Source organism: Lactuca sativa, chromosome 1, assembly GCF_002870075.4.
Source record: "Lactuca sativa cultivar Salinas chromosome 1, Lsat_Salinas_v11, whole genome shotgun sequence".
NCBI lineage: Eukaryota > Viridiplantae > Streptophyta > Magnoliopsida > Asterales > Asteraceae > Lactuca > Lactuca sativa.
In genome coordinates this window covers 139,148,011-139,175,895 of record NC_056623.2, presented here as the reverse complement: position 1 = coordinate 139,175,895, position 27,885 = coordinate 139,148,011, and the positions used below count along the sequence as shown (strand labels likewise).

General features: G+C 37.1%; 2 protein-coding genes across 2 annotated transcripts; both read right to left on the bottom strand.

The window, feature by feature from the left end:
* Nucleotides 1-11,567: 11,567 nt before the first annotated feature.
* On the bottom strand, nt 11,568-12,643 carry LOC111921831 (probable carboxylesterase 2). The gene has a single exon (XM_023917409.2). It carries the CDS (start codon nt 12,641-12,643, stop codon nt 11,654-11,656), a length of 990 nt encoding a protein of 329 aa, XP_023773177.1. The 3' UTR covers nt 11,568-11,653.
* A 12,330-nt stretch (nt 12,644-24,973) lies between these two features.
* LOC111921822 (3-oxoacyl-[acyl-carrier-protein] synthase I, chloroplastic) lies at nt 24,974-27,431 on the bottom strand. Its single transcript, XM_023917403.2, has 7 exons — nt 26,979-27,431; nt 26,471-26,902; nt 26,220-26,393; nt 26,006-26,119; nt 25,465-25,566; nt 25,308-25,374; nt 24,974-25,224 (listed from the first exon to the last, which is right to left on the bottom strand). Exons 1-7 carry the CDS (start codon nt 27,429-27,431, stop codon nt 25,157-25,159), a joined length of 1,410 nt encoding a protein of 469 aa, XP_023773171.1. The 3' UTR covers nt 24,974-25,156.
* Between the last annotated feature and the right edge of the window lie 454 nt (nt 27,432-27,885).

Here is a 27,885-nt window from a genome sequence, read left to right as displayed (position 1 = left end):
CCTGCTTTGTTGGATAAGAAGAAGACCCACATAAACCGAGAGAAATCATCGATCACAACTAGAAAGTACGAGCTTCTATTGATGCTCAGGATGTTGACCGGACCGAATAAGTCCTTATGCAATACTTGGAGCACTTGACTGATTGAGTTGACTTGCTTGGGCAGGTGTGGTTTTCGATGATGTTTTCCTTGAGCACAGGAAACACACTTCTCAAATGTAATAAAGTCTCTGACAGGGAGGCCTCAGACCATCTCATTCTTAGCAAGACGATTCAGGTTTTTTGTGTTAGCATGACCGAGTCTTCGATCCCATAGCATTGCGTTTTGTTCGGAGACTTTTGAGAAACGACAATTGACTTGTTCAGGAAGGTTACTGTTCATATCAATAATGTAAGCATTCCCATCCCGTTTAGATTTGACTAGAATCCATTCTTCTGGGATAACAATGCCTGGCTTGAGAATCATACACTCTTTGTCGGTAAAATGGGTAGAATAACCTTTGTCACAAATTTGGGAAACACTTAACAAGCTATGCTTTAACTCGGGAGCGTAGTTGACATTCTCGAAGCTTAGCACTCCATTTGTAACAGTTCCTCTCTGTGTGATCTTGCCACCATCTCCGACCACGAAGGAAACATATCCCCCATTAAAGGATTGAATTTCACTCAGTTGGGAGATGTCTCCAGTCATATGCCCAGAGCAGCCATTGTCGACGTACCAAGGACGAACGACATTCCTCCGCAACTGTCCCTGCAAAATGAGCGGAATCATTTAGATTTAGGAACCCAGGTCATCACTGTCCTGGTTTTCCTTTTTGGTTTCTCTGATTTATCCTTCAATATTTTCAAATTTAGATCCTCATTCTTGACCACTTAAGAGGATGTTAATGATTGATCAGAAAGTGATTTGGGCTTCCATTGGTATTTGGGTTTTACAACATTCTCACGTGGTTTTGAAGTATGTTTCTTAGAAGTTTGCACTGATCCTTTGGATTTTCTACCAAAAGAGGTTGAAGATGCAGAAGTGCCTTTTGATGAAACCGATCTTGGCGGAGCCTTGTTCGGTTTTGGCAAACTATTTTGAGTTTCGTTAGTAAAGACCTTTTTCCTTTTCTTTTGAAAATTAGCCCTTTTTCTGCTTCTTTCATCTTTCCAATCATCATTTTGAGAACGAGTTATTGAGGAATTTCTAACTAAAAACCTTCCCCTAGATTCGTTCTCTCCTCTTGGTGACAAGTAGTTTACGAAGATCCTATTTTGAAAATTCCTAGCTATATGACCACCAACACCACAATTAAAACAAATATGTATATTATTTGAACTTTTATTGTATTTTTTCAGATTTAGTTTCTTGACAGACACTCTTATTCTTCTCAGAAGAACATGCATGAGAAATAGGTTGTGAGATACGTAAAGGTGCCTTAGTTGTTTTGACTTGTGGAGTTGATGTTTCTTCATGAGAATTACAAGCATCAGAATTTCCAAAAAAATCATCAAACATATCAAAGAAATTAAGTTCAATAGTATTAGATGTTGAAACATCACACGAAACATTATCAGTTTTAACATCAGAAACACAAGCACTTTCATTTGAAACAGAAATATCAGAATTAGAAATAAAAGTAGAAACAAATTCTCCAGCTTCATGCTTTTCCTGATCTAATGGTTGATCTGCAGAGGAAGTAGAAACATCAGTACTTTCAACATTGATAAAACCTCCTGAAACGAAACTGGATGGTTTGCCATAAACCAAGACTGATTCACTGGCAATCTCATCCTGGGATAAAGGTTAAGACTGATATGTATGATTATAAGGAGGAGGTACCCTATCATATCCCAAACCCTTTTGTTGGTTTCGTTTGAACTGCATGCAATGATCAATCATGTTAGCAACTACCTCGCTTGATCCACCAAATTTTCTAAAATGAAAATTTGTTGTTTCAAATTGTTCATTTAATGTATCAAGCTTGGTAATTAATTCATCATTTTGTCTTTTAACATAATCATACAGTTCACATTTCTCACTGTATTCTGTTTGAATTCTCCTAAAGTCTTTTATTTTAGCTTCTAATTGGGCCTTAAGTGGTTTTTGTCCTTTCCTAAGCTGATAGCCCTCATATCTAAGGTCCTCTACTTCTCTACGTAATACTTGAATTTCATCATGAAGCAATTTAACATATTCTTTACATGCATGAGAACAAGATGGTAGGTTTACCTTACTTTTCTTAGGCTCGGAAGAAGTAAATGCCATTAGGGCAAGCTGCAGCTCCATCATCTTTGCTTCGGGTTCAACATCATCATTTTTCAAAGTAGCATCATCAATCTGAGCTAGGTGAGCTTTTTCTGGCCCTGAGATATTTAAAGCTTGAATCTGGTCCTCCCAGTCAAAGGACTGAGCAACCATAGCAGTCTCTCCATTCGCTGTAGCACCAACACGGTTGTTTCCCACTGCTACCATTTGCCTGTTGTTATTGACCATACGATCTGGTTTCGGGAAATCAAGAACAAAATGACCCGGATCGTGGCAGTTGAAACATCTCATCATACTCTTGTTAAATCCCACCTTCTTGTCAGCATTCATGGCCCAGTTGCTCTTCCCTGTCTTCTTAGCAAACTGCTTGGCTCTGAAAACAGCCATAGCAATCTGCCATGTAATGTCCATCTCTTCCACATCTTCAGGATGTATCTGATACAAATCAGCAAATGATAGCTGAGGTGGAAGATCTCCAGCCACAAAGGCATTGTAGCAGTTAACTAGCCCAGTGGCTAGAGCCAGATTTTCATCAGATTCTTTAGTGTTTGAGGAAGAGGTTATGACTGGCACATTTGGAGTAGAAGTAGCTTGTGAAATGACAAAATAGCTGAGTTTGATGATGAGGGATGGATGGTGCAGCATTGAAGGTCTGAATCTAAGGCTGTTGTGTTGCAAAAGCTTGACCTGTGGGAGGCATGAAAGATGAGAGAGCATTGTTGGATGAGATTCCAAGATTTGCAGTAGAGTATGAGTTCACATGATTAATTTCTCTATGTTTGTCATCAATGTCACACGCTTTGATGACCGCCATGATTTCAGCAAGAGAGAGGCGATTCAAATCTTTAGTTTTCTTAATCACAACAACATTCATATCCCATGATCTAGGAAGAGCATTCAGAAGCTTCTTGTTAATTTCTGACTTGGTCAAGAAAATTCCAGCGATATTCATGTCAGTTGTGAGAGCTGTGAACCGTTGCAATTGAGCTTCAAGAGTCTCTCCTAGTATGTAGTTGAACATATTAAATTTTTGCCTTAACATGTCCTGCCGACTCTCCTTCATATTTTCATTGCCCTCATAAACTTCAATTAGAGCTTCCCATAGATCTTCAGCTGAAGTGTACTCACGAAAACCTTGAGCAATATCAGGAGATAATGCCATTGTTAAAGTGGCTAAAGCCCTTTCCTGCTCCTCAACTTTCTCAAACTCCTCATTAGTATAGTTCTTAACAGCCTTGTCAATCACTTGACCTACAACTGTCATAGTGATCCTAACAGGGCCTCTAAGAATGCTTCTCCATATTTTGAAATCTTTCATCTTAATGTATTTCTCTATTCTGTACTTCCACTCGGGAAAAGCATCAGCAGACATTAACCTTGGAATTCGCGTAGTGGTGCCCATAACAGCATCAAGTTCTTGAAAATGATTTTGACTTTGAGATTCCATTTGAAATCAAAGCAATTAAGAGTTTTTTAAAAAAATTTACGGTTGGCAGAAGTAAATTGATAACGACCGTAAACTGAGTTTAAGGTTGACGAGTTTACGACCGTAGGCTAGGTTTACGGTTTTTGTGTTTGCGATTTGTAAGTTTGCGGTTTGCGAGTTTACGGATTATACATTTACTGTTCTTAGATTTTTGACACCCTGATTACGGTTCTTGAGTATGCATAGTTTACGGTTTAAGAATGTCTTGTTTTTACGACCGTAAACAAGGTTTACAGTTGGCAGCAAACTCCTAGAAAGCTTTCAAAAACACGTTTTTCTGATATAAATCAGATCCTTCAACCACTAGAACACGGAAACCAATGTTCGAACAACAGAAATATCAGATTAAACGCCCCAAATCTCAATCGAATGAAGTTTGACACCAGTTTCTGCTCTGATACCAATTGTTAGGTCGGAATTAAGATCTTTACCAGTAATCAAATGATAAACAATCAAAGTAAGAATGAGATGAAGAGAAACTGAGCTTGCACACGCTTATATTCAATAATCGTCAGGTACAACTCAGGTTACGGCCGTGAACTGCAGGGCATCAACAACGACAAATGACCTACACCTCCACTATATATACTCGACTGGACAGCCAACAGAGTTTGCGGCCGTAAACCGTAAACGTGTTTACAGTCGTGAACATACAAAATGACTAATTCGAATTAAACAACTCACAAACACTATTACAGACTCATACAAAACAAAACACACTGAAAGCCTAGACCAAACCATTAACTGGACCCTTCAAGGACCTCGGAGAAGCTGCCTATATTTTGGGAATAAGGATAGTGAGAAACAGAAGGAAAAGACTAATAGGACTTAGTTAGAATACTTACTTGGACAAGGTACTAAAGCACTTTAGTATGGATAATTCCAAGAGGAGGGAGTTACCAATCCAAAGTAATGTCAAGTTGAGTAAGACTCAAAGCCCGAGTACCGAAGTCGAGATAGCAGAAATGAGCCGAGTACCATACACTTCTGCAATTGGCTCGATTATGTATGCTATGACTTGTACTCTCCTTGATATGGCCTTCACTTTGAGCATGGTCAACAGATATCAGGGGAACCCTGGCAAAGCACATTGGACCGCAGTCAAGAATATTATTGAGTACCTTTGGAGGACCAATGAATGGTTTCTAGTCCTCGGTGGGAGTGATGACTTAAGGGTGCAAGGGTATGGTGACACAAGTTTTTAGACCGACAGGGAAAACTACCGTTCGCAGTCGGGCTGGGTCTTTACCCTAAATGGAGGAGCAGTGACTTAGAAAAGTTCCAAGTAGGGGACCGTGGCTGATTAAACGTGCGAATCAGAGTATATAGCAGCGAGCGAAGCGTCAAAGGAGGCGATATGGTTGAAAAACTTCATTGGAGACCTTGGAGTTGTGCCATCCATAAAGGAGCCCATGGAAATTTTCTGTGATAATGAAGGAACGGTTGACTTCACCAAGAACCGAGGGATCATGGGAGATCTCGACATATCGACAGAAAATATCACTTTATTCGACATCGGGTGGAATAAGGACTGCTCATAGTGAAGAGGGTATCGTCGGAGGATAACCCAGCAGATCCGCTTACAAAGGGACTGAGTAGGGTTAAACACTTGCAGCACGCTAGGAGCATTGGGCTGAAGGACGATATTTGTTTAGATTAGATAGCTTCGAAACTTGTAATAGATAAATATAATTGACATTTGATGATTAAATAAAAGAGTATTATTTATTAGTAATGTTACTATCTTATGTTGATTATTTACCTATTTTTTCACTTTGCATGTTTTGACTTCCTGAATAATAAGATTATTCGAACGTTCCATAGTCGCTCATACTTTGGGAGTAGGTATGAAAGAAGATTGTCATTAATTGGTTTGTAGATTGTCTAAAGTGTATTAGACATAGCAAAGGTTTGCTGCAACGTTCATGAGTGCTTATGAACTTGATTTCAGCATTGGATTAAACCCGCGCTTGCTGGTATCACTTCATGGAATTTGTCACGAGTGATCGCAAGACGATAATATTATATGGTCTTAAAACCTAGATATATGGTATATTGTTTGCTTGTTGATTGTGCATTGATAATGCGTAAACGCATCAGTAACTTGATGTTATAAAACAAATTGTTGTGTATGATTTGATGAGTGATTGGTAAATACATATAAGTCGAAGTTTATCTGTTCCTTTTATCCTAAGAGGGTAATAGAGATAGCTGGGCCCCTCGATGATTTGGTTTGACTTATGTGTGGGGCCCGGTCAGGACTGAATTGATATGTTCAATTAAGTTCTATGTCACACGAGTCAGAGATCGAGAAACAACTACTGGAAAATAAGTATGACCATGTTCCATGTAATTGTCCGCACAATATCTAGAACAACGGACTATACGGTCCCTTATCTAATGGACAGGTTACTGATAATATCTGAGTTTGACAGTGTCTTTAAGAGCTACGATTGCTAATCAGAATGTACTTACATTTGTAATTACTAGACTTATCCAAGTGGGAGACTGTTGGATTAGTGTCTAAGCTCGTAGCTATATTGGGTAAGTACTTGACCTGGTTGTGCATGGTCCTTTTGGGTTGCCTTCACCAAAGCAACATGATAGGATGATTTATCAAGTGAGAGGTTATTATGGTTTATTAATATATTATATGAATAATATATTAAAGGGGAAATCATATAGTTTAATTAATATTAGACGATAATTAATTAAGAATTAATTATGTGGCTAAAAGATACTAATTAAATATCGGGGACTTAAACTGTCAAATGTGTGATTGTTGAATATTGGGCTGAGAAGGCTTATGGACTAGGCATGAACAAAATTAGGGATGCGTCCATCCTAATTACGGCCAAAGAGGCCCTATTCCAGAAGCTTCCTTGGATTTCTTAAGGCCTAAGCTGTCCATTAGGGTTTTGACTGAAACCCTAGTAGCACAACTATAAATAGACCCTAGGGCATCAGATTTCGGCCACTAAAAACCCTACAAGTCTTCATAGCCGAAATTGTGCCCATCCCCTCTCTCTCAATTAGCATTCTCTTGCTTGTGGTGTTTGTAAGCCATTAGAGGAGTGAAATTTGTGACTCTAAGCTCCAAGACAAGAAGATTCAAGTCATTGTAGAAGAGGTAATCATCTAGATCTGATTTCTTATGTTAATTTCCAAATATGTATGCTAGATCTCGGGTTTGTAAGTCTTGGATGAATTGCATATACAATAGAGAAACCTAGATCCAAGCATTAGGGTTTGCATGAGCACATAGGATGTTATTTTGGCTCAAACCCATCAAGTAGTACAGTCTCAACACAACCACACTCTGTCGACATGTAAAAGTAAAAACACATAACAACAACCAAATAACCATGCAGATCTTAACAGTTCACTATAGTATAACAACATTCAAATCCAGAATACACAATCTATTGGGCCGGAATTGATTGCTGCCACTGATAAGTACAATGAAGAAAACTCACTTCATAGTCTGAAAAGATATTAAAAGTGAATGCTACTCCATAACCAACTCTACAAGTCACATACAGAACAAACATTGACCTAGACTCAAACTACAACTCAAAACACCCAAAATTCCCCTAGGTCAAACTACAAGTCAAAGGTCAAGGCCAAAAAGTCAAAAATCAAGGGAAAATCAATCTGGTTGAGTATGCCCCACGCACTTAGCTGTTAGGTTGGGTGTAAACACAAACCACCCAAAACCATGGGCCTCTAAAGCAGTATGCGTATCGTACCTATTTGTATGCCTAACGTACTACGTCTGAATCCAAACTCCATAATAAGAGCTTATTCCTTAATTCGTTTCCTTCCAAACTCAAATCTAGACTCACATCATCGTCTTAAGTCATAAAGTTTCCACCTTTATGACTTTCCATGGCTAGACAAAGCCCAAAAGCTAAAAACATAACTCAATGATCCATTAAGACATCACAACTCTTTCATGGAAGGAATATAAGGGCCAAGATCACATTTTTGTTGTTCCTAACACCTAAAAACGTCTAAAAGGAAAACCCTTTTGTTATGAGTAATCCATTCTCATGAACACCAAGCTTATGGGACCAAAGTGAGCATAAGCGCAAGGATAACAATATCTAATCAGTTAACTCATCAAGTTTCATACTTTTTACCACCAAAATATGCTTGAGCGTGAAACACTTCTGGATCCAAAATGCTCTGAGCTTCTAGGATGATTTCCTTTCCTTCTCTCTCTTGGATGATGAATGATACAAATACCCTTTCTAGTTCTATTTTTTAAGCCAATCGAAAGCCATCGATTTCACCTTGAGATCCAACAGATGACAGTTTTCAACCTTACCATTGAAGACATAATTACTTCTATACCTCCATATTGTACATGAAAAAGCAATAAGTACAACTGAAACAACTTTTATAATGCCCAAGGTGGCTCTAGAGCATAATACAAACATGGAAAAATCATGAAGATAGCATCTACCTCTTATATTCCCTTCCACCAAATGTTAAAGTCTTTTTCCTACAGCATCAAGTACAAAGAAAACATTATATTTTTTAGTAAACAATTCTTTTGTTCCAGAAAAGGATAAATGAATAAAAGACATATGAGAAGGTTAAAATACACCTAACCCTACCATTAAAGAAAAAATCATAATCATAAACCATATTATTGCTCTATTACTAATCATCATAAAATGCCATAATCAGCTTTACCCATGTTTAATTCATACATATACTTATAGTAAAATCCTTGCTTCATCTCGGAGGGATGAATAAAAGTATGTGAGGGATTAGTTAAGTAGTAATAACCACTAAAGTATGTGTTGACCTACGTTACCACCTTGAGAGTGATAAATAAATAATTACAAGTTTGTTCTTCCTTTTCCCTTCTTCCGAATATTTATCTGCAACTGTTTTTTGGACATGAAACTTCTATGTCACATTAAAGAAAGACCATTCTTAGATCATAAAATTTTTTTTTGAAGCCAAATATTATAATCAACTAATTTAAATTATACATATTACCTTTGTAGGTGGTTTCCTAGAAACCTTATTTGTTGGACTTTATGCAACTAATGCCCCATCTTTTTTCCTGTTCCCTAAATAAAAAAAATTATTAGCCTAGCCAATCATGATGTAGTTCTTAATTTGTGACATGTGTATGTTACAAAGTAGGATAAATGATAATAATAGAAAGGTTAAAGTAGTATAAAACCTTCACCCATGCATTAAATCAAACACTAGGGTGTGTAAACTAGAAGTAAAAAGATAAACCAAAATACATGCTCTGCATCTTTAACTTTAAGATCAAAATGGTCACCATTTTCCAACAAATAGGTTCTCCTCAAACCTTGTACAACAACCACCAAAAACACAAGATAAAAACTCACAATATGATGCTCTCCCAACAACTAACAAGTTTTCACCAAGTTCATTCCATGCTGTCTAGTTTCACCTACGGACTCGTCATTTTTTATGAAATTTGTCAACTTAGGATCACCCTCTTTCTCATGTCCTTATTGCAAAAATCAACTATATACACAGAGAGAAAAATGTGATTTATAGAATGCTAACAAACACTCTTCCCATATATTTTTGTTTCCTGAAAAAGTCCATACAAATACCATATTTCAATACAAACTTCCAAAGACAATATAAGGTTAGTTATAGACGATGAAAATAAAAATATTTCTAAAAGTGGTGTCGGGGATGGGTTGGGACTTCATGATTTTCTCGATCCGGAAGAAAATGAAAAGAAAGTCAAGTTTTCAGTAAGATCAACCTTATAGAGAAATGAACTTTATTACATACTAAAGTTGTAAGAAAGCAGAATCCACACCTATTAATCATGAAAAGAGATCACAATCATATGAATGGAAAGAAACAAAAAAGAAAAACAAAATCTTACTCTATAGTTGATGATTGTTATTTTAGGACCTAAGGTACAATAGAACTTCAAAAAAAACAAACACAAATAACAATGAAATAATCGCGGAAAGAGGAGGAATAGTAGATGGTACCTTGAGCTCGTTGTCCAGAAGAAGAAAGAAATCATCATCCACAAATAGTAATCACAAAAATCACATCAAAACGCACCAATTTGAAGGTACCCTTGAAGGAGAGAGCGAGAAAGATGAGTAGGATTTGTCACATTGTTTGAAACCAAAGTTAACATCGAATCAACTGAATTGGAAATGAGGAAATATATTTGCAACAAAAAATCAAATCAAATTAGAAATTAGATTATTACCTGCAGTTTCATTCAGAACATGCTCCCTTAGAAGACGCTCCAAATAGCTAAAAACCACCCCCTAAATTTTGAATCTTGAATGCGTTCCTACCCTAGAAGGTATTCCGAGTAGTAAGATCGTTAGATAAACCAGTGACAATCCAAGGAACTGACTAAAACATTGAAACATTAAAGGAATTAGGGGAATGGATGACAACAGGGTCGATTCACCAGTTTCCTTTGGTATTTATACAAAAGGGGAAGAGGGAGATGATGGTGGGGGACGACGGTTTCTAAGACAAGGGACTGAACGTTGGTATAGTTGAAGAAGAACTGTCATCGTGGGGAGAGAAGCGCTCAATGGATTCAACTGCTAGGAGGTTAGAAGTTTAACGTCAATGTGGATGGAGGTTGAAGAACATGAGAAAGAGACGTTGTGCTTGGATGGACGCGTGAAGTAGGAGGAACAAAGAAACTGAAAAAAAAACTATAATTATTCAGGTGTTGTTTGTTTTTTTTCTAAAAAACCACTTCCGACCACATCTTGCTGCATCGCACAGCACACACGCAACACTTGGCCGTTCGTAGCTGTTTGTTTTTCAAAAGACTTTTGACTTAAAAACTGTTATGCGTGTGCTGCGTTGCGTAGCACTTGACTCTTTGCTTCAAACATGTTCATATTTTACTTTAACTTATTGCAGCAATCTGGAGAGGTTAAAAAACAAACAGACTTTTTATTACATGCTGCAGTCGTTTAGTCCCTGTTTATGTTACAGAGGGTTGCAGAGGTGGTCCGTAGATTTCACATTTTCGCTTCGAAAAAACAAATGACACCTAAGTATATACAGTTAGGATTTGAAGTTGAAGAAATCGGACGGATGAAATACTAACATCGGTTTTTCATGCCCCGCTGTTAGTAATACTATTAATAGGTTAAATCAAAAACAAACATTTAGTAATACATAATAAATGTTATGATATTAAATTTATAACTTTTTGGTATGATTTTATATCAATATTACGTAACTAATAAATATGACTATGAATTATAAAAAATATTAAGTGACATGAAATCCATTAAACGTAACTAATAAAAGGGCACAAATAACATGCCATTAAATATAGATGCCGATAAATGTCATTGTTTTTTATTGTTAGCTACCTTCAACATACCTAAGGGCTTCTAGCCCAACATACCTAAGAGCTTCTAGCCCAACGGTATTGGGTGTTGTTATTTCTCTTCTCTTTGAAGTTGAGGATTCAAATCACATTAGAGACATAAATGGAATTAAGAGTAGTTTAGCAGTAGAATAGATTTGCCGTTAAAAAAAAAAGCTACCATCAACATAATTGATTGTTTAAGAGGGATATAGATAACATTAAAACAACCTATAATTCGTATAAAATTTTAGTCAAATAAAAACACCACCAACATGAATATGTTCCATTAAAAGATAACTTTATTTCTCACTCCAAATATAACATTACCATGTTGGAAATATATAATTGATCTAAAAAGAGTACAAAATCTATGCCTTTATACCAAATATCAATTTGAATATTTGGTCAATTTGAGCCGATCCGTAGTACATCTTCTATCATGAGTTAAACGAAATAATGTTAAAATACGTTTTCCTTGTTGATAGTTATTCGAGCAAAAAGCAAGAGAAATAACTACTTGCTAATAATAAACATATATCATCAAGCTTTGCTTCGGATCGGATTTATAAAGTTACAAATTCTACTACGTAAGAAACGAGAATTTTCACATGAAGTATCAAACAAAAAGAAGATATGCTTCTCCCCTATGCTCTCCATCAACTCCACTTTGCCTTTCCACCCACTCGCCTCCATCACCTTCTTATAATTCAGACCCCTTTCCCTTACTATATCATTCTCAGCAACACACACAAGAATCTTGGAGCTCCCAAAAGCAGAAATATACGGGTCCATGCTTGGATTAAACAACGGGTCATCTGACCCATTCCCAGAAGGGTTTGCCAACAGCCACAGCTTATCCATGCTCTCCTTCGCCCGTTTAAATTTCGTGGACTCAGCTCCAATCGGATCTTCACCACCAAAATAAGGATGAACCATAATAACACCACTTACGTTAAAAACATTCTCATGGCTCAACCCGACCCGGATAGCCATATTGTGGGCGATGTTAGCTCCTGCACTATCTCCAGCTAAGAACACATTTTGAAGATCAGAATGGTCGTTTAACCATGATTCTTGACCATTTCCTCTAACATGACTAGCCACCCACTTAATTGCCTCCCATGAATCCTCGTATGCAATTGGTATAGGATATTCTGGTGCTAACCTGTAGTTTACTGACACAACAATCACGTTAGATTCTGTCGTTATCAAGTTAAGTGTCTTGTGGTAAGTGGATGAAGCAGCTGAATCAGAAACGAAAGCACCCCCATGATAGTAAATAAGAGTTGGAAGTTTCTGATTAGGGTTTATGGTTTTAGGAATGTAAATCCTTACAAAAACTTTGGATTCGTGTGAGATAACCACGTCTTTTGAATGGACACCGGTTAAGGTATCTGTTCCAGCTGGGCTGGTATCATTTCGGATAGGTCTTTCATATCGCCCATCACTATGTATGACCAAACCATTGAAATTAATAGGAAATTTGGGTAAGGTTGACAAGAACGCTGAGGGTAAATTAGTAGAAGTCATTTACTTTGAATCATTGTGATGGTGGGTGTTTCAATGAGGGTGATATATATAGAAACAATGTTATCAATGGTGACTCCTGTGTGCTGATTTATGAACTCGTGGTCCTGCGAGGACAATTAATGTGTGGCATTGTTGAAATTTGCAAGGAGCATTTGATGAATATAGGCGATCTCTTCATGGAAGTTATAGGTTACGGAAACTAGGATTTCTTTTTTAGCCATTCTCAAAATAATATTTTTAACCATATATATATATATATATATATATATATATATATATATATATATATATATATATATATATATATATATATATATATAAGTTACTTCTTACTCGTATGAATGATAGGCAAGGGCGGCTCAACCAGTTTTTGGGCTCTAAACGAACCAAAAAATTGGGGCCCTTTGGCATTTAATATACTTAATGTTATAAACCATCTTTTTTTATCCGGGCTCGGGATCGGCAATAATAATCTAAAAATTTTATAAATTGCAGAGTTAAAAAAATTATGTTTTTGTCTTTTATGAAATGCTTGTGAGTGTATATACATGTTTTAGCCACATCATGTGTCCTAATTCATCATCTTTAAGTTTAGCTACATGGAACAATTTAATACAACTTCCAATTTTGTCACAACTAGCATCTGTGGGCTAGGAAATTCTGTCTACGTGTAATCCACTATTGTTATATCTTGTAACTCCAAGTTGATGTTATACATAATACTTATTCAAAATCAACTATTCGAATCAAAACTCACTCATGAAGCCCTAAACCAAATTCAATATACTACACTCACTCAACTTTGGGTTGTAACCCTAACTTTTCCCGGTTCTAAACTATTATTGGGCCAGGAATTATGTATTGGGCCTAATGGACCAATAAACTCTCAGATTGATTAATTTGGGCTAAAAGTCTTTATTTGGGCCTTAATTAGACCCAAATTCATCAAACTATAGCATTTTGGGCCATACTGGGCCTAAAATGTCTCACCTTGTCTACATGGGACTTAACGGACCATAAATGTTTTGTTAAACCTCATTGGGCCGCAAACCAATTTCCTTTATCATTTTTGTTCCGTAAACTCTGATATGGGCCTAATGGGCCGAAAAATTCTCATTTGGGCTATCAAGTTCTCAGTTTGCATCCAAGACCAATTCTAAATCTATCCCTCACTCTCATTCTCGGTTTAAAAAAAATGTAACTAATCTAAATATGTGACACCTCATCTTTAACTAGAGGACTTCCAAGCTAATTATACCACATGTATTTGAACCCCTACATCTTAATCTCCCATGTAAAAACCACTTCACTCTCTTTTCTTCCCTCTTCTTCTTCACGGCCAAAGCCACCTCCATCATCACCATCCTTCTTCATTTTCAAACACATTATTCTCTCAACTCTCCAAAGAAAGTCCCTTATTTTCCTCCTAAAAATCGTGAATTTGTGTGTGCTTCAAGAGATTCACATCAAGCTTCTCATCAACTTGGTAAGTTATTGTGAAGTCCTATAACTTTTAATCCAAAATTACACTAGAAATCTCTCCTTAAACCACCCTTATTTCGTGATTCATGCTCCTAGAACGATATCATTTTCGAAGAACTCATCAAGGAAGTAAGCTAGGCCAAAAACAACATCATCTCCTCATATCTCTTCATCAAAACCGATCTAAACCCCAAAGTGAGTTCATACCCCCTTCTAGTTTTAGTTTTTACTATGTTTTGGGGGAGGATACAAGTTGCTTTGTGTAGATCTATGTGTTAAGCATGATTATGTGTGTTTTTCCATGTTATATGTTGTGCTTATGTGTTGGAACTTCATAGGTTTCGAAAGATCTACTAAAATATGGTGATATTTGTAAACTAAAACACTATATGCAACTTATGATGAAGATGAAAGGATTAAAACATGTTACGGATGTTTGAAACTAAGTAAAATCGTGTAAAGGGCCAAAAATTGACAAAGTAATACAAAAAGGGAGGATCTTTTGTCAACTTGCGGCTTTAAAAGGACTAAAAGAGTCATTTTTAAATAAAAATGGGTCTTTAGGATATTCATGGTTTTAAAAGGGCCAAAAGTGTAATTTTCACAAAATAGGCCTCAAATTGGGCCTTCACGGTTTCATGGGCTAAACTTGCAAATTTTTGACTGTTATGATTTAAATAGTCATTTTAAACAAGTTTGAGCCAAAAATGTAAATTTTCGGTTAAAAGGGCTGAAAATGTAAATTTTATTAAACTTGGGCCGAAAAGATAAATTTATACACAATTGGGCCGAAAATGTCAATTTTCATAAAATTGGGACCAAAAGTGTTATTTCTAACAAAAGGGGGCAAGAAATGCTATTTCGTTTAAAACAAGCCCTAAAATGTAAACTTTTTGTCTTAAGGGACCTAAAGTGTCATTTTACCCAAAATGTGCCTTAATTGTAAATTTTCGGTTTTAAGGACCAAAAATGTCTTTTTACAAAAAAGTGGGTCTTTTATGTCATTTTGGTAAACAACTAAGTTTAAACAACCAACGTAACAACAAACAGATTAAATACGTCATTTACACTTTTAATTGGGCTTGGAATATGCATTACATGTTTATTGGGCCTTTGTAGCTCATTTACATGCTTGTTGGGCCTGGAATATACACTACATGTTTATTGGGCCTTTGTAGCCCATTTACATGCTTGTTGGGCCTGGAATATACACTACATGTTTATTGGGCCTTTGTGATCCATTTACATACTTGTTGGGCCATGTAACGTTAAAACATACTCGAAAACATTATTTACAACATTAAACTGTGTGATACAATATTCGCGTAAACATAGTTAAGGTTCTTGTAAGACACGTTCATTCATTCGTACCTACCTAGTGTACAACCTTTAGTCATGTAGTTATAACCAGAGTCTTCTGGAGGGAGAACGAGAGTTTGTGTATAGATTTATACGAGGTTGACATCCCCGCACCTGAGCTATTCGCTACAGCTAAACTAGGCTAGTCTAGGGTGACACATATCTTACCTTAAACAAGTCGACGTATGAAAAACGTCCTGACAGGCAGATCAGTCATATCAAGTATGGTTATAACGACTCACATAGAAAATAACTCCGCTGTAAAATTTACGGAATACATAAACGATTCTACAATCACGATTCTATACAAACATCAATTTACGGTCTTTGGTTTATTATACTACAACACTTTTACAAGCAGAAAATATCAGATTTTCTGGGAAAACTTACATAATACAATCACCTACTACTTACAACAGAAATAATAGGATTTTCTGGAATACTCTCTTTATACATTTTCAAAACAAGAAAACACACATGCTTTATTACAAGATTTGATACAAAGCGTTCAAACCATTTATTTCTTTTACGCAAAATATCAGATTTTCTGGCGTTTACAAAGGGATACAAACTTTTCATACAAATATGCTTAAGAACTCACCAACATTATATATGTTGAACATTTTCAGAATAACTTGTATTCTTATGAAATCGTTAAGCAGGTGGACATTGAGAATTTGTGGAAATTTGTTGCATTTTGTTGCTATTATAAATATTGATATTTTTGGGATGTAGCTCTTGTAAACAATTACAATGATGTAAACTCAGTATCGTTGTGTTATTGTACGTGTGATGATGATGTTTGTCTTGTTTCTATTATATTCACTGTGATGATATTACAAGATGAAGTCACCCAACCCCGGACGTTTCCGCCGTCTGGTTCGGGGGTGTGACAGATTGGTATCAGAGTAATGTTTATAGTGAACTCACATATCTAATCATACAAGATATGCAACTATAAATGCATTGGGACTAAAATACTCTAAACAAAATAAATAAAATGCACACCTATGTGTGCATCATTACAATAACAATAAACATTTTTGGAGAAATTGAACATCGTGGTTAAACCAGGACAGTTATGTAGTCGTATTGGGGGTAAATATAGCCTGATCAACTATATTTATTCAAAATACGACCAACATGTGTTTGGGAGTGATCATGGTGGGCAATGAATCTAGAAACTTACCAACCTTGTATCCAAAAAGTTTTAAGGAATCAAACAAAAACAATTAAAAATGCTATAGAAGTATTTTAGAATGCTATCTATATACACCCCTACATGTTTCTCACACCTCCATTTCTCTTTCTTGCACAAACATCATGGTCGAGCAACAACAAGGTGACCTCTATTATCAGGCCCTGGTGGCCCATGGTTGGATCGAGGAGGAACCTGAAATGGTTCAGGAGGCAGGTCCAGGGATATAACATGAGGAGTACCTAGAGACGGACTATAGTGACGAGGGATCCAATGAGGAGGCTGAAGAAGTAGAGGGCGTCGAGGAAGTCTTTAGTGAATCCCACCCGTTAGGGATGATATCAGATCCACACATAGCTCCTGAGGACCCCACAGATCGGACGTGCTCCTTGGAGGAGGAAGTTGTTGTTCTCAGGCAACAACTTTTTACAGCAGAAGCAAGAGCAGTTCAGGCAGAACGAGAGAGAGAGAGAGAGAGAGAGAGAGAGAGAGAGAAAGCGAGAGAGAGAGAGAAAAAATCACTCGGGAGATGAGCGAGTTAGATGACTGTTTGGTGTGCTATTTCGGCATCTGAAACCTCCCGCCACGATTAGGATCCACTCCACCCATCACCACTATTGTTATGTCTCTTTCTATGTATTATTGTATGTAGGACCGGGTTTATGTTTAAGTGAATACACTACTCATAAAGCCGTTATGCTGTCGGATCATATATGTCTCTATGTACTATATGCCTTTTAAAAAGGCAAATTTTCATGCTTTGTACTACGAATATTATATCTTTAATGAAATATTTCTACGTATTATTTGTGATGTTGTTATCTGCTATTTGCTTTATTTTCCTTATTTCATGATATTGTATGAATTCACTTATGTGCACAACCGAACCACTGAAAATGCTATATGCCAAAGAAATTCGAAACCGAAAACTACTAAGTATTCACCATTTTCTATTCCATGACAGAAGATGTCTCAAAGACCGATACACAGAAACAACAACATGACACCACCACCACCACTTCCACCAGAGATGAACTCTACTGCTTTCCAAGCAGCAGTCTCGGCTGCAGTCACAACAGCCTTGGCACACATTCAAACTGGGAACAATGGTGGCGGTAAAGGTCAGGGAACTGAGAGCTCGAACCAAGGAACAAATTAAGGGCATGCAAAATCCTGTACCTACAAACACTTTTCAAATGCCAAACCACGAAGTTTCAATGGAACAGGAGGCATGATAACTCTAAAGCGATAGATGGAAAAGATTGAGTCAGTCATTGAGATTTGCGGATGCCCTGAAGAATGCAAGGTGAAATTTGCAGCTTGTACATTCGTCGACCAAGAGCTTTCTTGGTGGAATGGTCATGTGGAAGCTAAGACACTCCCAGTGGCAAATGCCATGCCATGGGAGGAGCTCAAAGAAATGTTGATGGCAGAGTATTATCCCCGTGGGGAGATACAGAAATTGGAGCAAGAGTTATGGAACCTCATAGTACAGAACTCAGATATTGAGGCCTACATCACAAGGTTCAGTGAACTAACCCTTCTGTGCCCGGGTATGATCACGTCTTAAAGGAAGAAGATCGAGCGGTTCATTTGGGGATTAGCTTCTCCAATACAAGGAAACATGATTGCGGTGAATCTGGAAACCTTTGACAGTGCGAAGAGACTAGCCCAAAAGCTCTACGATCATGGCAACAAGAAAGGAGCCAAAACCGCTGAAACTGAGACCAAGAAGGAAGGGGATAACAAGAAACATAAGGACAAAAAACGAAAGGGGCGACAGAATCAGGGATCCACCAAAAAGCAATAAACCGTAGCAGTCCACACTGCTACCGCTCAAGTTACACCAGCTGCTCCAGCCTCAACTACGCAAACCACTACGAGGCTATACTCTGGAACCCTACCAAAATGTAACAAATGCAGCTTTCACCACCATGGAGAGTGTAGAGAAATGCAACATACCAACTGCAACCGCAAGTGGCACACTACCCGATACTGCAGATCTCAACCCCAACATAACCAACAGCCAACCAACAACATCATCAACAACAACAACAACAATAACAATGGGGCTAGTCACACTTGTTATGGATGTGGAGGAACTGGATATTTTAGGCGAAACTGCCCCAAAGCCAACAATTAAGGAGCAGGAGGATCAGGTAGGATCCTGAATTTGGGACAAGGAGAGGCAGTTCAAGACCCAACGGTTGTTATTGGTACGTTTCTCCTCAATAACACTTACGTATGCATTTTATTCGATAGTGTAGTTGAGAGGAGTTTTGTGAGTAATAAATTCAAACACTTACTAAACCAACAACCCTAGAAGCTATGCGAAGCCTTCACGGTGGAGATGGCTAATGGGAAAACCAAAACAACCAAAGATGTTTACGTAGGGTGCACATTAACATTAAACAACCATTCATTTCAAATAGATTTGATGCCAGTAAATATTAGGAGTTTTGATGTGATAATCGGCATGGGTTGGTTAAGCCCCCACCATGCTGATATTATGTGCCACGAGAAGGTCGTTCGCCTTCACCTCCCCAATCACGAAACCCTAATAATCTACGGTGGTAAGCCTGACGCCAATCTTCGTCTTATCTCGTGCATCAAGGCACAAAAGTGTATCCACAAAAAAAAACTATGCCTTCCTCACTCATGTTGTGGATAAAGCAAAGGAGGAAGTAAATATTAAAGACATCCTAGTGGCATGCGACTTTCTAGATGTATTTCCTGAAGACCTTCCGGGAATACCCCCAGAAAGACAGGTCGAATTTCGAATTGACCTAATACTGGGAGCCACATCAATTGCCAGATCACCCTACAGGTTAGCTTCTGCCGAAATGCAGGAGCTATCCAGTCATCTAAGAGAACTTCTGAACAAAGGGTTCATCCGGCTAAGCTTCTCACCCAGGGGAGCTCCGGTCTTGTTTGTCAAGGAGAAGGACATATCCTTCAGAATGTGCATCGAATATCGGGAACTAAAAAAACTTACTATCAAAAATCGATATCCACTCCCACGAATTGATGATCTATTTGACCAACATCAATGAGCTAGTTACTTCTCCAAAATAGAACTAAGATCCGGTTATCATCAACTCTGAGTCCAGGAAAAAAATATTCCAAAAACTGCTTTCGGAACTCGATATGACCATTTCGAATTCGTTGTTATGCCTTTCGGTCTGACAAATCCCCCGTAGCATTTCTGGACCTCATGAATCGAGTCTGCCACCCATTCCTCGATAATTTTATAATCGTCTTCATTGATGATATACTCATATACTCTCGAAGTAAGGAGGAGCATGGTCAACACCTCCGTCAAATCTTGGGAGCTCTTAGAGCTGAAAAGTTATATGCAAAACTCTCCAAATGCGAGTTTTGGATTCGTAGTGTAAAATTCTTGGGCCATGTAGTCAGTGAGGAAGGAATTCATGTGGATCCTTCCAAGATTAAGGCTATTGAAGGCTGGGCTATTCCGAAAACACCAACAAAAATTCGGAAATTCTTGGGTCTCGAAGGCTACTACCGAAGGTTTATTCAAAACTTCTCCAAGATATCCAAGCCCCTCACCAATCTAACGCAAAAAGGTGTACCCTTCAACTGGATGGACAAACAAGAAGCTGCCTTCCAAACCTTGAAGCGAGGCCTCTTTAGTGCTTCAGTGTTATCCTTACCAGAGGGAACCGAAGACTTCGTAGTATATTGCGATGCTTCGAACCAAGGGTTAGGTTGTGTCCTTATGCAGCGTGGAAAGGTGATAGCTTACGCGTCTAGGCAATTGAAGACACACGCGGTAAATTACACCACCCATGATCTTGAGCAGGGAGTCGTGGTCTTCGCCCTAAATATTTGAGGGCACTACCTTTATGGTACAAAGTGCACCATCTTCATGGACCACAAAAGCCTCCATCACATTCTAAATCAAAAGGAGTTCAACATGAGGCAGAGAAGGTGGGTTAAGCTCCTAAATGATTATGAATTCAAGCTCAAGTATCACCCAGGCAAGGCTAACGTGGTAGCCGATGCCATGACTAGGAAAGAATACTCAGGTCACCGAGTGAAAACATTATTGATAACCATCCACCCTCACCTAACTTCACAAATAAATCAAGCTCAATTTGAGGCATTAAAGCCGGAGAATGCCGCTAATGAAACACTGCGTGGAATGGATAACAATTTGGAAGTCAAAGGAGAAAGAGCTTACAACTTCATGACACGTATCTGGTTCCCAAATTTTGGAGGATTCAGGGACGTAGTCATGAACGAAGCGCACAAACCACGATACTCCGTCCATCCAGGTTCCGATAAGATGTACATGGACGTTAGACAGTATTATTGGTGGCCAAACATGAAAGCAGATATTACCACTTACGTGGGAAAGTGTCTCACTTGTGCCAAAGTAAAAGTGGAATATCAGAAGCCCTCGGGATTGTTACAACAACCACTAATACCCGAGTGGAAATGGGAAAGGATTACCATGGATTTCATAACCAAATTACATAAGACATCGGACAGATTGGATGCTATCTGGGTGATTGTCGATACGTTAACCAAATACGCCCATTTCTTACCAATAAAGGAGACATACAAAATGGAGAGGTTAACACGAATGCTCAAAACCCGTCAGTGGTATCAGAGCCTAGAGTTGTTTTCAATTATACTTGATGCCACTTATTTTTCAAAACCAAGAATCTGCCCAGACTGAAAACTCGACGAGTTCATGAGTTAAAGCCTGAACTCGACGAGTTCCTTATAGAACTTGACGAGTTGGTCTTCCAGTTTGCAGATTTTCGAGTTTTTAAGCTGGAATTAGACTAGAATCATTACACTGAACTGTTTTGGACTTATACAACCTATTTTTGATGTGGTAATGATTATGCTAATCCAATTTCAAAGGTTATTGTCAAAATTTCAAGTTTTATGTGTGTTTATATGATTCTTGAAATTGTTGATATGAATGTTCATACACTTATGAGTTTTGGTAAATCATAGGAATTATTTGCAAATTATTTGTTAGTTTAATTCTTGATCTAGATGTTTTTAATGGAGTCCATAATTTGTCCTTAAGGTATGGATTACCAAAAGTCATTTCTTTTAAAGTCCATTAAAGAACACATAAGTTACATAAAATAAAGAGTCTTTATTTTAATAAACCATTAACTCATAAGTCATAAAAGAACACATAGGTATGTATATATATATATATATATATATATATATATATATATATATATATATATATATATATATATATATTAAACTTATAATATAATAAAGTATAAGGGTTGAATTATAACTTTTAAAACTCTAGGGGTTTAGAAATAAAGTTTCATTAGTGAGACTTTACAAATTCCAAAACTTGAGGGCAAGTTTTGAAACTTGTCAAAACTCTTCAATTCTATAACTTATGAGTTAATGTTGGTTTTACGAAAAGACTCATGATTTTCCATAACTTAAGGACAAGTTATGGAGTTCATTAAAACATTTATGATAAGATTTTTCATGTTCCATAACTAGAGGACAAGTTGGAACCCATTAAAGAACATTTATATCAATTCTAATAAGGAAAATTATCATATAATATTCTATTGATCAATTCTAACTCATATAGCAAGGCAATTCTTATCAAATAATAAAAATTATTAACCTATTATCTTAATATTTGACAATTGTCCTTTCATTTTCATAACTTACGAGTTTAATGTCATTTTAATGTATGAGACTTTTCATTTTCCAGAACTTGAGGACAAGTTATGAAGGTTATTAAAATTCATTTAGATCATTTTCTAACAACACAAATTATCACATAATTCATGGATGATCTAACCAAACTCACAAACAAGATAATTCTAAGTCAACAATTTGCAAGCAACTTTGTTTATCATATAAAACAACAATTACTTTAAAACTTTGACAATTATCTTGTGGTTGGATGAGTACAAGCACTACAATATCATTAAAAACATTTCCAATAATCCAAAACAGTTTTTGGTAGTGTTCCCAGTCCAAACCAGGCCAAGAAACTCAAAATTCTAAAAATAGAGCCTTCAACTTGTCGAGTACATGAACTGACTCGGCGAGTTGCTCTGTTACTCAGTGGACTTATTGAGTCTGTTCATGGATTCGACGAGTTCACCATTTAGAGGCCAAAATTTTGACTTTTTCAGCTTTGAAAAACTAGTAAGCATCAAATACAATAGAAAACAATCCTAGTCTCTGATACCAATGTTGGGTTTTGAGGACAATAACACTCCTACGGTGCACATGCAATCCTAAATGCTTTGAATCTATGTTTTCTCTAATTATACATGCATTTTCAGTTTTTGCAAAGCATTGTCCTAACTAGCATACATTTGAACAATTGAATGATACTACTAGTTTGGTGACGTACCTTTATGAAGGACTTGTAGTTCCTGGCCTTTGAAGCTTGAGCACCCCAAGTGTGATGCATCTAATGGTTCACAAACACCAATATGCAAAAGGTGGCTTAAGAGAATAAGTTACTTAGCTCACAAAGAAGGTGTAACCAATTTTGGTTCATGGGGGTTCTATTTATAGTGCTATGGTTACATCTTTGCAAACCCTAATGGCCTTTCACATTCTTATGCTTCATGGGTTTAATCTCCATGGACTATCCATGGATAATTTCATTGGTTTAGCTCATCTACATAATCATGGATCATTGGCCCACACTATAAGAATCATTAGTTTACATATTCATTCCTCATATATTTAATTAGTCTCTTTTGACTACAAAGTTAATTCCAAATTAATTTTTGATCAATACTAATTAAATAATAATATGATTTCATATTAATATATTATACTTGTAATATATTAATAAATAATAAATAACCTTGTTTTCAAAAGTCCATCCTATCAAATTGCACTGGTGAAGACAACCCAAAATGACCATGCTACAATCAGGTCAAGTACATCCCAGTTATAGTTATGAGTTTAGACACCAAATTCAACAAATGAGTGGTCCAAACATATGATTCGCATCACTAATAACATGATGTGTACCCTCTTCTTCCAATCTCACCTACCCCCACATTTTGGCCTAAAGCACTTCACATGGCAGCTCACTTACTCAACATTCTTCCATATGTGTCCATCTCCAGTGACATTCTTCACTTTCGTCTCTTCTAGCGTAATCTGGCATATGATAACCTCCGTGTTTTTGGCTGCGTATGCTTCCGTCGCCTTCACACTACTTATAAAGTTTTGCCATGTTCTACACCTTGTATTTTTCTCGGTTACCTTTCTATAAATAAGATCTTTATTTCCCGTCACGTCAACTTTGACGAGACTATTTTCCCATACGGTTCAATCACACCCTTCGATCCGTCATCTTATGATTTTCTCTATGGCTCCGATATGTTTCCAAATCTTCATCGCATATTATCTCCTACCCCTGCTCCCCTTCTCCATAAGGGTGACGCCCACATTTCCTCTCCTTCAGCCACATCACCTCATTCACACCTACTCCTCCTTTATCTTGAGGTCTCACTTATAGGCTTTGAAAGATGCAAACTAGCATAAAGCCATGAATGAGGAGTATAATGCTCTTATTACAAATGATACTTAGGTTCGTGTGCCTCGACCACCAAGGGCGAATGTGGTTCGATCTATGTGGTTATTTAAGCTGAAGTTTAATGTTGATGGTTTGGTATCGCACAACAAAGCGCATTTAGTTGCTAACGGGCATAGTCAACGTGATATTGATTATGATGAGACTTTTAGTCTGATTGTTAAACCGGCTACTATTCAAACCGTAGGCCGTTCTCAGTTTGGCGATCTCTGACTTACTTTCTCCACGGTCACCTTCAGGAGATTATCTACATTCATCAGCACCCAGATTTTCGAGACCCCTATAGTCCTGATTATGGGCTAACATTACAATACATGTACACAATATTATATTTGCTAATCAAACCCAAATGGACATGTTTAGAATAAACTTTTCTTTAACTATAAGACCATTTAAGACATTTAAGCAACTAAATAGCATAAATCCTCAAAATCATTAAACCCTAACGAACACATAGTCACATAATATTTCTTAGAAATCTGTTGCTGAATCAATGAAAATTGATAGGCTATATGTGGAAATCCAGCTCCTTCAATGATCGGTCGCTAATTATCAAAAAAATAAATCCGTCTCTGATTCTGTCTATGATATACCTCTGATTCTAGTAGTTTTAGGAATAAATTAAAATATGTTCTTAAAGATAAAGCGGAAAATGGATCTAAATTGTATTTTATTGTTATTTGTTATGAAAAGAAAATACAATGAATAAGTATTTATACTCGTTATGCAACGTCTCACCACACATCCATCCACGTTACAACATATTGACTTTTGACTTTTGAATTATTCGATACATGCTATTCCATGACACATATTGATCAAATGCCTCAAATGACATGAACCTTCTTCATGGATCGAGGACATATTCTTCGTAATCAAATTAAGGCTTGAATGCAGAGAATGCTACAACCGAGTTATGTCCACCAATACCAAATGAATTTGAAATGGCTGCATATATACCAGAAATTCAAGATTGAAAAGTGATCAACTTAGTATATATTGCACCTAAACCATGGAGGAAGCAAACTCACCAACGTTGATTTCATGCTGTTGTTTTTTATTTGCAACGGTGTCAAATTCGACTGCAGGTTCTAGGTTCTACAATAGGAATGACAAGGCAAAAAATTAAAGAAAAATTGATGAAAGAGAATATAATAGCCAATAGGAATGTAGGGTAATCAATTATACAAATTGATTAACGGTTGGGTGTAACCACCCGGTTTGAATCGCTTTAATAGTAGCTATCGCTTCAACACCTCCCGACGCTGCCATGCAGTGCCCAATAATTGACTGACATTAAAACAAAACCAAATTAGTAGTTCAGTCTAAATTAATATTTAAAACAAAACGAAATTATTATTATTATTATTATTATTATTACTTTTTCTTTTTGGCAACTTTGCAGTCTTTGTCCAAATCACGGAATTGTTGTAACTAAGAATATATGTAATAGAAGTACTGTTTGTTGGAGTTTTTTCATAAAAGTTCAAAATGAAAGAAGCTTAATTTGTCTACACAATATAAGAGCTTTTTCAAGTTACTTGTTATGGGCTCTAAAGTCCAATAGGTTTTCACTTTTGTAATCTTTGTTCAAATTAGTAATGGCTAATATTGTTTAAACCAACCATTGAGATGTTCACTTTTGTCCATCAACCAACTCGCCGTTAAGCAAAAAGATAATGTCATTACTAAGTTGATGTTGTAACAACATAGGGCATAAGGAGTTCACCTTAGTAGCATTCACTTTGATCCCTGTAGTGTTGTTGAATACCTTCTTCAGAGCATTTGCCTCAGCTAGATCGCCAAGTATTGTTGAAGTTGCATGTGCATTGACGTAATTTACCTACAATCAAGTATATGTTTCAAAAGCGAATCCAATGAATTTCTTTATTATTTAAACAGGTTTAAAGGAAATTAATCTTGAAAAAAATAAAAGAAAGTACCTCCTCTACCGAAACACGAGCATCCACAAGGCATCTTTGAATACAAGATGAAACACCAAACCCATCGGATCGTGGACTTGTTACATGATGTGCATCACAATTTACTGCACCTCCCAAGTATTCAGCAAGTATTGGTGCATCCCTTTTCATTGCATGTTCTAAACTCTCCATCACCTACAAAAAACACGTAAATATGAACTACAAAAAGATATGTATATGAAATCCAGAGATGAAAAGCGTAAGAAATTTACCAAAACACCAGCGCCTTCACCCATCACGAAGCCATCTCTATCTTTGTCCCATGGTCTTGAAGCAGTCTGAGGATCATTGTTTCTTTTAGACAATGCTCCCCACGAAGCAAAACCAGCGACTCCAACAGGAACAACCGCAGCTTCAACGCCACCAGCAATCATCAAATCCGCCTTCCCTTCACGGATATGATTTGCAGCGGCATACAAACAATAATTGGATGTTGCACAAGCAGCTGAAATGGAGTACGTTGGTCCCATAAAGCCAAGATCAATAGCAAGTAAAGCAGAAGCCATGTTTGATATCTCATAAGGTACTAGAAAAGGTGTGATTTTCTTGAAACCCCTCTGTATGAGAGACTTCACACCATTGTAAAACACGGTTGCGCCTCCAAGTCCAGATCCAACAAGCACACCTGCACGCTTCTTATCAATCTGCATGTCATCGGAAATCACTGTCAAGTGTCATGTCATATAGCTAGCGAACATATCAATGAAATGGATTACGAACCTTGGAGAGTTCATCACCGCTAATAGAAGCATCTTCAAGTGCTTTCTTCCCTGCAACAATGCAATACCGTTGACAATCATCGAGTCTCTGGTCCGTTTTTCGATCAATATATCCATTTGAGTTGAACCCACGAATCTGCCCACCGAATCGTGTGGTGAGTTCTGAAGCATCAAATCGATCTATTAAAGTGATTCCGCTCTCCCCGGTTAAGAGTCTTTCGTAAAACTTATCGACGTCGCTTCCAAAGACAGAGACTATACCCATACCCGTTATAACGACACGTTTTTTTGCGTCTTTCTCTCGTTTTGGGGTGATGGAAGATAATAAGACGGTTCGTTGTGTGGAGGTAGTGGATAATGGGGCCTTAACAGTTGTGAGTAAAGTGTTTTTGCGGAGTTGGTTGAATGGGAATGCCGGGAGATGTGGTGACTGGAGAAACTTTTGAGTTTCCATGATTCTTTAGAGTGTGATCTTGAAGATAGTGATGGTAGGGTGTAATATATAGACACGCATTTATGTTTAACTCTTAACAAAATCAGGGGTTATATTGATTGATTATGCTTAAAAGAATAATTTTAGGTTAGAGAATTATCATTCTCTTAAAATATGATAATAACAACAAAAGCCAACCAATAAAGCAAACGTATCATAAAAAATTCACTCGAGCTATGCTGATTTGGATGGTTTACGGCCGGTAAATATCGGCCGCAGCATCTCTTTTACCCCCGGTATAATACTGGCGGTGGGTTTCTACCGGGAATGAAATGTTGGAAAATGTGGCTATTAAAAAGGAAATGAACGAGTCAACAGTTGACAACAGATAGTTTTGCATTTTTTTTTGTTTTATATATATATATATATATATATATATATATATATATATATATATATATATATATATATATAT